Raw genomic sequence first — 14,177 nt, 5'->3', positions numbered from 1 at the left:
GCAACTCACTGATATTCAAGTTGGTTTTATGTTTTACTGTAAACTGCAAGTAGTAGTGCTTTAATGAGAACATGAATCATGTTCTTCTTTAAAAGGCTGCACATATCTAAGAACACTAATTTACATGATTTCACCTTTTTTAAAAAAACAGTTTCCAGGTCCATAAAACTAATACTAAACCCCCTCTTCAGATTTTTAACAAGTTTACTGAAGAAAAAAAGTTGAAATTGACAGAGGCCAAACAACTGTTGCCAAGAACATCTCACCTGTGGGTTATCCATGTACCACACCAGACTGTCTTCTCTCGTGTCCAGGATGAAGTACCGCCGCAGAAATTTCCCGCTATTCTCATTTTCTTCAATATCTAGGAAACCACAGATGCGATTCTGACGATCCACATAAGGCATTTCTGACCCTGAACATCACACTGCAGGACAAAAAGCATACGAGTTACACGAGGTTCCTCATTACGGATCTTACAACTGCTCTGTGCCCACCCACTATTTTTTGAGCAGTTTCTGCTAGCAGCTTAAAGAAGTTTCTACCGAAGAGTAAGTGAAGTATAGCTGTTTCCTCCCACCACCAGCACTGGATTTTCAGACGGGTCATTCTTACTTCCTTGAAATATGCACTCAGGCTATCTAAGCAATAAATAAAAGAGCACTCAGACTAGTTTTTACAAAAAATCACTAAAGAATAATCACAGATTCTCCTTCACAATTTGCACAAAGTTGAGATAATGTTAGGTTTACACTTCCTCCTTTGACATTGCCTTTCATGGTCAAGAAAGGATCTTTGTCAGCAGCTCTACTGTCCAAAACGGTTTTTCACATTTGCTCAAGTAAGTTCAAGAAAAAGGCTTTTTAAAAACACTGTTCACATTTCTCTTTTCTCCTACAAAAAAAAAAAACCACTTCATGGCTAGCAATGGTATAAACAGACAACTTTTCATCCTCACACGTTATGCAGTAAAAAAGTAAGAATGACCCTGTGTGCAGCAGAGACACGAACACATTTGCTAGTCCAAAAGTAAAATTCTCAATATCCACGTGGGGCTAAGTTTGAGGGTCACGGGTTAGGGTTTTTTGTTTGTTTTTAAAGAATCTGTACTGCCGACCACTTATTCCCATTTTGCCTGCTTTGCCTTTTACGGCTCCATTTTTTCTTCCCTCTTTGCTTTTTCAACTTAAGGGACAGTCGTTTTACCTTAAGAGCCAGCTCTAAAACCAGAAGTAAATTCCCATACTAATACAGAAAAGCCAATAAGCCAACATTTAAATAATAAAATCAGGCTGATGCCAATCTTTACCAGAGCAGGACTGTAACAATTCAGTCGTCTTTACATTTTGCTAAAAATAAATCAAATGCCACACACCCAAAAATATTAACTCAAGACATAAAAGGTTTAAGCACTTCAGACCCTTTTCATAAAATCTTTCAGCTTCCTCGGCGTAATATGAAAGTTTAATAGTTATTGAAATTTACTTTTATTATTTCCTTAATTTTATTTAAATAGTTATACGCACACATAACGAGGCAGACACTCGATAACTATCTGTACGCAGCTATTGAGATACCACAGCAGAACACAACACACTGTTAAATACATTTTGAAGCATTCATTTTTGGCAGATACACACTTCAGCACGTACTTCTTTCTGGGCATCAGATATACAAGTATGTAGATATCTGCTTGCACCTACTTGCCTGTGCTTTGTATCACCAGTTAGAATTTGACTACAATTCAAGTTTTGCTTCAAGAATTTGAGAAATCATTTTGTGTTGTCACGATTCCAACGCAAGACTAGAACGAGTTCTATTAACCACTGCTAAGTCCGATAACTCAGCCTTGAGGTAACCAACCTTTTTCGTACCCAACAAACACCACACAAATCTCCTGGTGCCAGTTCAAGTCCAAAACGCAGCCCTCAGGGACCCGGCCTAACAAACCCCGTTCAGCAGCACTGGCAAAAACCTACAGAGACCACAGCTTCAGAGCGATGACAGGCTACTAAAAATTGTGTGTGTGTACTAGAATGCAATTTAAAACTAAAGTCTCATGCATTTTTGTGTAAAACCAGGTCGGCACACTTGTTGGAGACGCAAGATATTTTCTACATGGCTGCAGGGACACGACATGGGTGTAAGCCTTCTACTGAGCCCTGACTGATCTGTTCTTTCCACCTTCATAAGGTGAAGGAGTCTCCACATTTAAGGTATGAGATGATGGTTCAAAACTTCAAAGGCACGGGTTTGATCTTCAAGAAAGTAAAAAGATTTACTGAGGTGATTAAGTTTTCTTAGCGTGTGCTCACCATTTCAATAGCACAGACCTAAGCCAAGCTCTGTGAGTGAGCGCTGCTCCTAACTAACAAACCCAAACACTTGAGCACTCTCAAGACAATGTCATAACAGTAACTAGCACTCAGTAGTAATTCCCCCACTGGCTCTTGGGATCACTTCACGCTGGAGTAACATCTTCATCCCATAAACATCCCCCCCACGCCTGTAGCTGGGGCAGGCTGAAGGGTGGCTGCCCTCTATTCTTCACCTCTACGCTGGCTGAGCTTGGCACCACACTGTTTTAACTTCGATCAATTTTAAAATTGTCATTTACCAGCGTTGTCCTAAATTGTCCTCAACACGGAGCGCTTCTGGGACTCGATTTCAGCTCGCTATAAAGTGTTTCTGAAGCCCAGAAAAGCCCTGTGCCTATAAAAAGCAGCTGCTGGTGGCTGGTTTCCTGTTTGAGCAGGCTGATGCTGCCTCCTCCGCAGATGTGAAGAAAATGAAACAAGGAAAACTTGTTTCTGAGACAAGACACAAATTGATTAAAAACCACCGAATAAAACCAACTGAGTTTTCAAAGCCCCTCTCCCCTGGGGGAGGACTTGCGTTTGAGAAAAGCTTTAAGGAAAAGCGAGTGCAGCGTTCAAATGCTCCTCCGTGAGCACAGGGTTAGGGGCAGCTGAACTGTAACCCACCGTTTATTCCAGGGTGAAATACAAAAATCAGCAGCTCTCTTATTCATCAATAAATCAATTTCCACAGTGGGAAAAAATTCATACAGATTTTCCGTCTCAAAGTGCTAACAGCTAATTTCTTGTCTACAAAATATTATTTCTATTCCTTTATCCTCTGATGAAAATACAGGATAAGTGACCAGTTAATTTTAAAAGCTGGTTATATAATGGATGTTTTCTTCAGATTAGTTCGAAATTCTTCATAGGATTACTGAAGCCTACCAGACTGACACTAAAAAACCCTCGAGCTTTGTTATAAACTTGTAATGAAACGTAAAATCACGCAACTGCTCTCCGGTTTTAAAGCACTGCTTCCATCATACCACACCTTGGCAGGAATCCACTGCAAATTAATACCAATTCTATTCGGCTTTCATTAAAGAACCATAATCTGCTGGTGCATGTAAAAATCAATTTATGCCTTTCTCCCAGGTACTAAAGCATCTGAACACGCCTGACAACGAAGGCAGAACTGCCCCATGACTAATCCTGACGGTAGTGATACCCAGCCAGGTGTCCTGCATACGAAGGCCACCAATCTGACAGCTCCCTAGAACTTGAAATTAAAGCTGCTCCTCACAACGTGGATGCTATGTAACAGGTATCAATTACTGTTTGTGAAGTCATCATTTCAGGGCGTAGAAAATAAAAGTTTCCAAGTCTTTGCACTTTTTACAGCTCTTGGTTACATGCACACAGTTGTTTTCTGCAGCACAGAGCAGCGTAAGAATTCTCTTTGCCTACTTTTACAATCTAATCCTATAAAAAGACTGATCTCCGGAGAAAAAAGCTGAAGGTATCAGCCCTGTAACAGACTGCATACAGCTTCATTTTCTTTTGCCTTCCCTCCCTGGAGGGAGAGGCAACGTGGGGCGATGACACAGTGCTGCTTCTGAAAAAAATCCCTGCAGCCCCTGGTTTCTGCCATAACCCACCAGAAGCTGAAGTATTTTTCAAAACCCATTCTCTGAATTCTCTCATATATAGGAATTCAAAAAAAACCTCACCTCTAAGCTCCTCACTCTGAGGGCTGCGTTACAATCCAAACAGGACGTCTCGCTTATTTTTGTAGCCTTACATCCCTTTTTCCAGCAGCAGAGTACTAATTTAAGGAGGTACATGCCTCGGCCCAACTTCTGTCGGATTTCCCCTCTCACCACTCTTTTCCTCCGTACACCAGCATTCCTCAATATTTATATCACAGCTGAAGGCTGCCTGGCCTCCTGGGCACCACAAAACAAGTCACCGATCACCTTCTCGCAGCCTGCAGCTGTAAGCGCACAATGACACGACTAGAACCTGAAGAGGCATGAGGCATCTCGTTTCTCCATTTATAACCGACCGGTTAAGCTCTCCTACGCTAATTTCTATTTTTAGCCTCATGCCAACACCTGCTCTGGCGTTTACCTCTGTTACAGATCAGTGGCTTCCTCCATACTCCAAGTACAAAGTCTGTACGGGACTACGAAAGCGGCGTGCAAGGTAGCATCTCAATAGCTCCATCTCGCCTTTTATAGCTAATGCTTAATTTACACAACGGGCATAAAAAGCAGATCTGCTGGCTCACTGCAGGCAGGGGAACTCGGTATGAACGAAGGGAACATGCAACAGGCTTTGTATTATCCATATGAAAGTTGGACTGAAAAATAAAGCAAGACGGGCACTGGTCCTTAAGGCCTTTTAGGTTTATTCTACATGTATTTTCCCTGAACTTTGTGTGTGTATATATAATTTTTATTATTTATTTAACTTAGACTAACACTTAAGCTTCCTGCTCTGCTAGCATTTGAAAATTCAATCCAAAGTTCAAAACACCACAGAAGACTTTTAGATTATTGTACCGGGCCAGGCTGGGACAGAGTTAAGACAACTGAGAAAAATGCACGACTACTTACTCACCTGTATGACGTGGTGAACAACATCCATAAAAGCAGGTTGATAAACACAACACGATGCCCTGAGTCATGCCTGCAGCTCCTCCCCACGGCTCCAGCTGGCAGAGGGAAGGCAGCGGCACCCCCAGCCCCTCGGGGGGCTGCTCTTCCCTGTGGCTTTGGGGACAGCTCGGTCACTGGGTGCCCTCAGCAGTTACTGAGAGCCTCCTGCTGTAATTCAGCAGCTCTCCAGTTGGTTTTATTTGTTACTGACCATTTACTGGCTTCCCAAGGGAAAGGAGGAGTTCAGACTGTCCTGCTTACGCCCCGAAAGGCACAGCAATGAAAGCTCTCCTTCTTGCCTACCTACAGGGCAATAAAGGGGGAAACCCTGAGACAACCAGAGGCTCTTCTGAGCCGAAAACAAGTCACGTTAATCTTCAGTACAGTTGTTTAAACTTCTTTATTTTCAGCCCCCTGAAAAGCTTTCCAGCAGGGGCACTGAACGCTGTATAGATAACTTAAGTCCAGAGACAACTTCTCGCTCACCTTTCCCAGACCCCTTGAAGTCCCCATTTTCTTAGGCAACCAAAACACAACAGGAAAAAAAGCTAACCCAGGAGCTGCAGAGATGACTTGGGCACTACTCCAGCGATAATTTAGGACTGGCCGTTTCCCCAAGATGCTTCACCGTCCCATTTCTCTCCCAGAGGGCACGGCAGCCATGGAGTGCTTCGGGTCAGCAGATGACATGACTGACTTGCTAGACAGATACGAAGCCATCAGCAGCATGCTGCAGATGAGAACTGGAAGCCGCCAGGATATGCTGACCCCTAAATTTAGATTTCTTCTCTAATGTGGTTTAAAAAGGAAAAAAAAAAAAAAAAAGCAGCTGCAAAGGGCAGTATTTACTTGCAAGGAAGTCCTTAAACATATGAAGCCAGTCTTCAAAATACAAAATTAAAAAAAAAAAAGCACCAGCAGGCTCTGTTATCCCCGACCACACTAGGAGGCACGTCAAGCAGCACGGCCCTCCCCCAGCACCCATCCAGCTCCCAACCAAGCCGCAACACAGAAGTGTCACCACTCGCGCTGGTGACTCACCCCCGAGACACAGCAGCCTTATCTCACACTTGGCCTTACTCCGCCATCGCTGGCTTCCGAACACATCTGATCCGCTGTCCTCCAGGAAGGCTCGTTAGGTCGGGATTAAAATGACCATTCCCTCCTCTTCCAGTAGGCCTCAAGTCAAGCGACCGTAATTGTATTCCACACCAGCTACAACTTCACACCCACAGGACACGGAGCAGCACGTGGAAAGCAGCGCCGCAGCGGCAGTAACTGCTGCAGGGACACGCAGCGAACGCCGTGGCCACGCCACCTCCCCGTGCTCTCACGGCCGGGCCCGCTGGCAGCCAGCCCCGCCGGCCTCTTGGCTCCCAGGCAGAGACGTGGCCACACAGCCGGCTCTTCACCTGCAGGTTACACGGCAGCAGCATCACCTCTGTCTCGGTAAAGCCTTCAGTGTGTTCTCAGGAAAACGTCCTGATGTTCCTCGACTCCGCCGTCCACGATTCCTAAGGGTGATGTACGAGTTCCGCGGTGGACCAGGCTGATGCTGCCTGCAAAGTTCCTGCGGGCGTTTCTACAAATGAGGTTTCACGCTCTTAATTTAACCCCTTGCCTCCATTTTGAGGTATTTGTACCCCAAAGCCCTGGGTGTGGTGTTGCACAAAAAAAAGGGAAGGCGCAGCAGAGGATGCAGAACTCCTGCCCACCACTGACCTCTCGAGAGCCGGAACAAAACCCCAGCAGCTCACCTAACGGCACTCGCCTCTCTGCAACGAGCATTTCAAGAGGAAGCATCCCATGACACGAGGCCACAAGATGAACTCTCAAAACGCATCTATACTTTAGGGGTGAGGACTAATCTAGAAAGCAATAAAATAAGACCAGTCAAAAGAATACAATCACGAGTGCAAGGTTTTCAGAGAGCCAGGAGCGCAGTTTTCATCACTTCATATTGACACGAGGTAATACAGAGTTACTCAAAGCGAGATATAACCAGAGAGAGAAGTAGAACAGGAAAAGAAAATACAGCTGTGCTAGCTTCAACGTGGTGTGCTGAAAGCACTGAGGAGCAGAAGCCGGAGGGAAACTGAGGGGTATTGTAATATTAACAGATCACCTCTCACACACAGATCCAAAGGCAGGTTTCAGATTCAAACACAGGCATATCACACTCAGCCTAGCGCCATTAAACTCCACGTGTAAGGCACTAGAGCCAGCTCCTGAGAGCTGGGTGTCTGCAGCCTGGGATTTCACATTACGCACGCCTACCAGCCTGTAACATGCTGTGCTTCTACATGAGCACAGGATTAAAGCAAGATTCGTGATTTTTGTCCACAAAAAGATCATAACAAGGCATGTAAGCCTATTTTTAACACTTGCAGCCAACTGCAAAGTCTAACAACAACTGCGTAAATAACTGTTGCTGTGGTTCAGTTCAAGTATCACATAATGAAAGGAACACCACCAATGAATATTTGGGTTGATTTTTTTTAAATTCAAAAGGATTTAATGAAACCAAAACACTCTAAGCAAGTAACTAATTATCAAATCAAACTCAATTTTATAGACAATTTCAATGCAGAATCAAAATGTAACGGTTCACCCACATTAAAACTTTCAGGATGAAAAATTGTTGCCATCGAGGCTTCACCTGGCTTATTTTAATGTTCTGGGGCTCCACCACGCTCAGCTCGTGGTGTAAGGCACTGCGGGGGCAGCACCCTGCCCTCCGAAGGCTGGGGGACTCCCCCAGCACCCAGCTTACTTACAGAATCACGGCAGTGCTGCAGCGGCTGGGACTAACCTCCGGCATCTTCAGCAAGAGCAAGTTCAGCGAGAGCTCTTTAGTTAGAGCAAGGCTTTGTCTGCCTCCTGCAAGCGAGCCAACGCTCATTTACAGAAGACATGCCAGATCCTGTTTACCATGGAAGCTTAATTTTCTCTTCTGACCATCAAATGGCAAAGTTTTCAGGTCACTGCCTTCCTTTTTTTTTTTTGAATACTTCTTAAATTAAAGAAAACCCCACTCTCGATAAGAGTCTCCTCTGTCATAAGCAGAAACCCCATAAAATAAAAGCTGCTCTGCTATGACCGTGCAGCCACTGTGCTACAAAACCTAACACTTCACTTGGAGCACAAACTTTGCCGTAACTTATCCCACACAGTTCTTTTCAAGCATCCTTCCTCCATGGAAGCCAGCCGTGAGCCTACAGAGCTGCCCTCACGTCAGGCACAGCCCGTGCCCGCTTGCTGAATTCCCCCCTCACCTTCTGCATGTGCAAAAAGAGGCGAATGCTGGTTTGCTGCACGCTTGTCCTGCGCTGACACCGGCGTTTCTCAAAGCGGCAAGCACGATGCCTGTGGAGGACGACAACACTCCACCCACAGAGCGATCCCGATGCCAGCAGGAAGCCACCGGGCTCCTGGCACCTTGCAGGATTGCCCCGTGACCTGTGGCACGGCAAGACGGAAATGCTCCAAAGCAGCACAAATCCCGCTTATGTGCAACGACATGCCTGGAAATCCCGGGCTTACCGTGAGCAGGCAGCACTGCTTTTCAACTCCTGTACTGCAGCCTTCTCCCAGGAAAGGGAACAAATGGATTCCACAAAGAAATCCTGCTCTTTTCATCCCCCCAAAAATAAAAACAGAGCACCAACACAAACTGGGAAGACTGTATAAATAAAGGAGCACTTACAACGAGCTTCATACAGCCCAAGCCTGAAGCTGTGAATGGCAGAACACGTCTGAAGCAAGAGCACCACTACCAAACTTCACAGCACTAGCACACAAAGCCTACAAGCTAAAGAAACAAACTTGCCAGCTGAATTATTAGTGCAGGGTAAGTTCTCATCCGTTACCAAAATCCTCCCCGAAGAGTTAACCAATACGTTACCAACTTCCTTTGAAGCGCAGCGTCGAGAGGACTGCTCACTCCGGTAACAAGCCCAACATGTAACTGTCTTAGCACTTAACAGAGGAGCGCTTAATGAAGGCACCAGTCTGAACACGTTCAAACATCTCCTTGGACATGGCATGTAAATGCGATGGGGACCAAAGCACCCCCAGCGAGCGTACGCAAAATAATTACATGTTAAGGTAATGAACTTATCACAGCTCTGTCGGTACAGGGGCTGTTCCTGGGGGCGTAGGCTCTCAGCAAGGAGAACTCACGTTTGCAAAGCTTGGTAAGCGAGGTCTCGTCTGCACTTTCAGTTTACAACAGCGACAAGACCATTTCGTATTTCCACCTGCAGAATTGTAAATCCAAAACGCTTTTAGCTCCATAAAGTCACCAAAGACAGCGCTGCGTAGGAGTGGCTGCAAATCATCCCCCACCCCGGGTGGGGCGGGGTACAGACGCCGATCCTCTCTCATTCTCTTCCACCTGAAAGTCGATAAATCAAACACAACTTCAGGCACTCTGCCCACCGCGCCAGCAGGAACTAATAAACCACACCGGTAGCTGAGATGTTCAGAGGTAATGCCTGCCTAGAACAAAAACCATTTCCCAAAGAGACCAGCTGAGAGAGGAGCAGGGACGCTTTGCCAGTGTTCCTCAAGCAGCAGGATCACACCAGCAAAGCTTTGCCTGGTTCACTCAGGTTTTTAAGCATTGCTTTTATATTTTGTTTTTTAATAGGCAGAACGATGCAGTGCTCCCCAAAGCCTTAACAACCTGCTTTCTGTCTTTTACGCTGACCTGACAGGTTTCCAGTTGAAAACCTTTCCCCCACCCCGACTCTACCTCTGCAGCAGAGGAGCCAGGTGCCCCACAAGTCCCAAGGTGCCCGCCACGTCCCCGCAGCACCCAGCACCTCTCCGCAGCGTCAGCGCGAGCGGGGGGCAGAGGAGCAGCCCGGCCCAGGCCACACAGGCAGCTTCTGGCAAGGCGCTGAGCTGAACCTGTTCCCCAAGTCCCGGAGCGGCAGCCTCCCCACCGAACCACCTTCCTTCTCCATAAAACACCTGAAACTATTCAGATTTTTCGAGGCGAAGGCATATGTTCAAACCTGAAAGCTGTTTAAACTGGTGAATGCCACAAACGTCTACCAGACCTGCAACTCCCTGCCTGCGCAGATAACATCTCTCAGAGTAAGTGGCTCATACAGTTCTGCACCAGAAAGCTTAATAAGTTCCTTCTCCAAGATTAAAGAAACACCTACACATTCTAGATGCTTCGCTGAGTCCCTGGAGGGAGAAAACGCTGCTCAGTGCTGAGACAATGAACCAAGCTTCCTTCCTTACCAGTAACAAAACCCTGCTGCTGTACCTAGCACCAACAGGAAGGTGTTATTTATAAAAGAGAGCCAGACGCGAGTATCGGAGTGTTTCAGGGTTAGGCCACTGCATGGAACAAGCCGACCTCTGACCTACAGATTCACAAAGCCCTCATTTCAGAGGGCAGACTAAGTGCAGAAAGCCTTTTTTTTTTTTTTTTTTTAAATAGCCCAGCCATCTCTTTCCACCCTACTCCTTTCAGTCATTTTATGCATGAACACAGAACTTCAAAACTTGAACTTCTTTTTCCAACCTCTTCAGCACACACTTCTTTATTATCACTTTTTAAAGAAGCCACATTACCTTTGTGTAAGGTAAGCTCACTGGAATCTTGATACTTGGGTTCCTTATGCGACTTTCCACAGCACCGAGAGCAGCATTTATGGCCACGTCTTGCCGCATTTCGATTCAAAATGAGAAAACCACACACGTGCTTCTTGCTTCCTAGTGACATCTGCATTACTTACTCCATTTTGTAAAAATGTTTTATGCCAAATCCGGTTACCTAAATTCACATATGTTGGCACTGAAGCAAGTTACTGCCCTCTACGTTCATGCAACTGTACGACTGCACAAAGGTTTACTTGGCTCAAAATCCCAGCGAGCGTTTTCTGAGGATGTTTTCCATCGCTCCAAATTATCGGGGAACAAAACGAATTGCAAGAAAGATGCGTTCCCCTGCATCGCAAGCTGTTGTTCAGACAAACACTGCCATACAGCTGGTCACAAAGTGCACAGCACCACACACACGCAAGGGAACTTCACACTTTTAGCACATTCTCACTTTCCCGTGCTTCTGGTTTGCTGCATTTTGAAGCGACTACATGCGGTATGATAGGTGTCAGCTCGAGTAACCAGAACCATTTAGCAATAACGACATTGATGGAATTCTGAACCTACTAAAATAGATTAAGGATTTTGCAGGCCTGGCATTCTGGGCCGTGTCCAATACTGCATTGGAGACTGTATTACAAGCAGAGATTGCTTTAGAGAAGCGATAAGCGCTTTAGAAAAAACTTCAGGGCACTACTAAAATCTGCTACAGTCAATAACGCCCGACTTGTGCGCTTCCTCTCTTCTACGTTAACATTCTGACATACAGACAGCCTTTATTAGTCCTGGGGTATGACTTCCTTGTCTTCTGAAGCACGGCTGCTTGGAAAAACCAAGGCCATCTCTTGCATCTGGGTTTTCCCCCTGCACGTACACACCTTTATACCCCACACGCGCACCTGTCTTCTCTCTATCGCTCGGTTACTGCTCCTGAGGAAGAACAAATACAGAGGGAGAGGAGGAAGAAGTAAAAAAGCATTAAGATGTTTCCTATTTTGCTTATATACTACTTCTTTTGTAGATCCTCCGATTTAGATGAAAGCATCTGTTCTTCCAAAACCCTTAAACACCGCGATCTACCTGTTAGTCATCTACTGCACATCTTTTATTTCCACCTCTGAAATGCATAAACGCACAGATACACAACAGAAGATTGTCCAACTCTAGTTATCTAACACAGGAGCTTCAGAAAACAGACTCCATCTTCACAACTAACTCAAAATCAAGTTTTCCTGCAGTAACAAACCAAAATAGCAACGCTGAGTAGCTGCAAACAAAGAGATTCACAAAATCTTACTCTTTACACCAAGCTATCCCCAACAGCCCAGCACTCGCTGCTCCCAAGCCGAGTGCCAGCTCTATTAGAGCACACAAACACAGTACCCTCCCGTGAGTTATCACTCTCTGCAACAGCAGTGCTCTTTATCCCTGAATTACAAGGCTCTCCTCCAAACACCATCAAGGCTAAGAACCTCTCTCTGCTAAGACAGACTTCAGCCCACTTCCTAATGCTTGATGTGACAAACAGGAAAACAGGACTGTCACACCTCCCTGCTTTAGAAACCTGACCTAAGTATTGCTGCTTGCCACAGCAGCAATTACCAGGAACAGGACACAAAACTGCAGGGGCCTAAAAGGCAAGTCCAAGGCAAGTTGCAAATTCACTGTTAAGACTTCCTAGGTCACAGTAAATTCCTGTGAATTTATCCAACACGGTGCTTCCCAAGAAGGATTAAACTCGGAGAAAGAGCTCTTCCCATAGATAACTGCACTACTCAATTTGCTTGGAAGTTGCACCTGTAACCCGCTTGCGAAATAAACCGATACAAGCCTTCAAACTTCGTAACAACTTTCCAATCAAAAGTAGAAAAAAAATCTTTAAAAATACAGCAAAGACAGACAGAAAGAGTAACTCATCATACATCAGCCAGCCAGAGGTGCCAGACGCAGCTCCATCTCAGTGAAGGCTGTGTTTGTGCTGCATCATACCGAATGCAGCCTAACTATGTAAAAAGGAAGTGGATGAAAAAAAAAAAAAAAAGAAAAACCCTGCTGGATTCCACAGCACAAAGCTACTCTGACACCTCACAGCGCCACACCGTACAATCAAACATGGCTCTGTCCCGGTACCACGTATGGGGCTGGGTAACAGGACGAGAACAGAAACTGCATCTTCACAGGCGTGACGGCCTTCTGTCAGCACAGTAAGCAGTTTGTCAGAAAGCGGCAAAAAAGCTTACGCCGTTCGGACCACTGCATGCGCAGATGGCTAGGGACCTCTTCGGAAGCACCGTGCATTCGTAAGGTGAGATGGAGAAACCTAAATCGATCTCAAAATGTAAGAAGTTATTCTCCCTCTCAACTTTACTCAGATAAATAACAGCGTTTTCTACGTAACTATAAGCTATATAACTCATCTTTTCCCCACTCGAAGATGAGCCGCTCAATGTTCAATCATTTCAACTATCACGCTTAGCCAACCGATGAAAATTAAAACATAATTTTTTTTTTTTAAAAAAAAGCAGGCTCGAAACCAAAGCGCGCACCCCGAGCAGCGCACGGCGTCCCCCCAAGCCACGGGGCGACCGCTTCACCCAGCAACCCGCCGCCTCCCGCCTGCACCAAGGACCCCTCGGGGGGCTGCGGGGCGAAGCCAGCGGGGTGAGCCACGCACCTGGGGAGCCTCAGGCTGCAGGCACAGGAAAAAATTACAGCTCGAAGCCCGCTTCCAGCCCCTCGCCCCTTTTAGGGACACGCTCCCTAACGGCAACGGGGCAGGCCGCTCACCTCCGGGCCGTGCCAGCAGGCGGCGAGCCCCCCCCGCCGCGCTCCCCCCCGAGGCGGTGCCCTCCAGGCCCTAATTAACAAGTAATTAAACCGCACCGGCAGCGCGGACAGTCCCAGGCCCGGCGCGGCCCCGCACAAAGGCCGGGGGAAAAGGGGAAACCCAAGGACGCGCCTCCCGCGGGGCCCGGTGCCGGCACTCACAGGAGCCCCGCGAGGAGCCGAGGCGGGCCGCGGGGGGTCGGGGTCCGGCTCCGGGTCCCGCTCCGCTCCCGGTCCCGTCCCGGCGCCGCTCCGGGTCCCGCCGCGCTCCCGGCCCCTGGCGGCGCTGCGCGGTCCCCGCCCGGCCCCGGCCCCGCCCCGCCATGCGCATGCGCCGCAGCCCCGCCGCGGGGCGCTGCTGGGGGTTGTAGTGAGGGGGGCGGGCGGGGAGGCACCGCCCCGCTCGGCGGGGCCTCACGGGAGGTGTAGTCCCACGCCGTGTGCTCCCGGGGGGGGGGCCGAAATGGCCGTGGTGTGCTGCGGTTGTGGGGGGGGTGTGGTTTTGGGGGTGGTAATTAAATAAATGCGGGGGCATCCTCCTCACAAACGGCAGTACTGTGGTCACTGGGCCTGAACGACCGCGGCATTGTGGAGCTGGCACTGACAGGGCCACAGTGCCCACGGGACGGTGCGAGCACCAAATTCCCCGGCACCACGAGGCCCACACACTGATCCAGGGCACTTCACAAAGTGGTGTCGTGCTTGCTACAAGGCCACTCAGTGTGCAGCACCGACGGGGAAGATGCTTCTTCCTGTGACATTACCAACA

At 47.4% G+C, this 14,177-nt stretch overlaps 1 protein-coding gene and 1 long non-coding RNA gene across 7 annotated transcripts in view; one reads left to right on the top strand and one right to left on the bottom strand.

Annotated features, from left to right (window-relative positions):
* Window positions 1-13,731, bottom strand: part of PLEKHA1 (pleckstrin homology domain containing A1) — a 33,162-nt gene extending 19,431 nt beyond the window's left edge. For 3 of the 6 annotated variants that reach the window (XM_080598675.1, XM_080598678.1, XM_080598680.1), the window contains exons 1-2: window positions 13,571-13,731; window positions 267-427 (exon numbers count right to left, since the gene is read on the bottom strand). In XM_080598675.1, coding sequence (XP_080454801.1) covers window positions 267-407 — 141 coding nt within the window. In that variant the 5' untranslated portion in view covers window positions 408-427; window positions 13,571-13,731. Of the gene's footprint in view, window positions 1-266; window positions 428-4,922; window positions 5,454-13,570 lie in introns of those variants that run through there. The other 3 variants (XM_080598679.1, XM_080598677.1, XM_080598676.1) reach the window with 2 other exon arrangements.
* LOC308197711 lies at window positions 434-12,420 on the top strand. The gene is made up of 2 exons (XR_013953232.1): window positions 434-3,624; window positions 11,604-12,420. It is a non-coding gene; the product is annotated as an uncharacterized lncRNA (long non-coding RNA).
* Window positions 13,732-14,177: the final 446 nt, after the last annotated feature.

This window comes from Anser brachyrhynchus, assembly GCF_964034855.1.
Source record: "Anser brachyrhynchus genome assembly, chromosome: 6".
Lineage (NCBI taxonomy): Eukaryota > Metazoa > Chordata > Aves > Anseriformes > Anatidae > Anser > Anser brachyrhynchus.
Note: the sequence above shows the minus strand (reverse complement) of the source record. Positions and strands in the feature narration are given on the sequence as shown.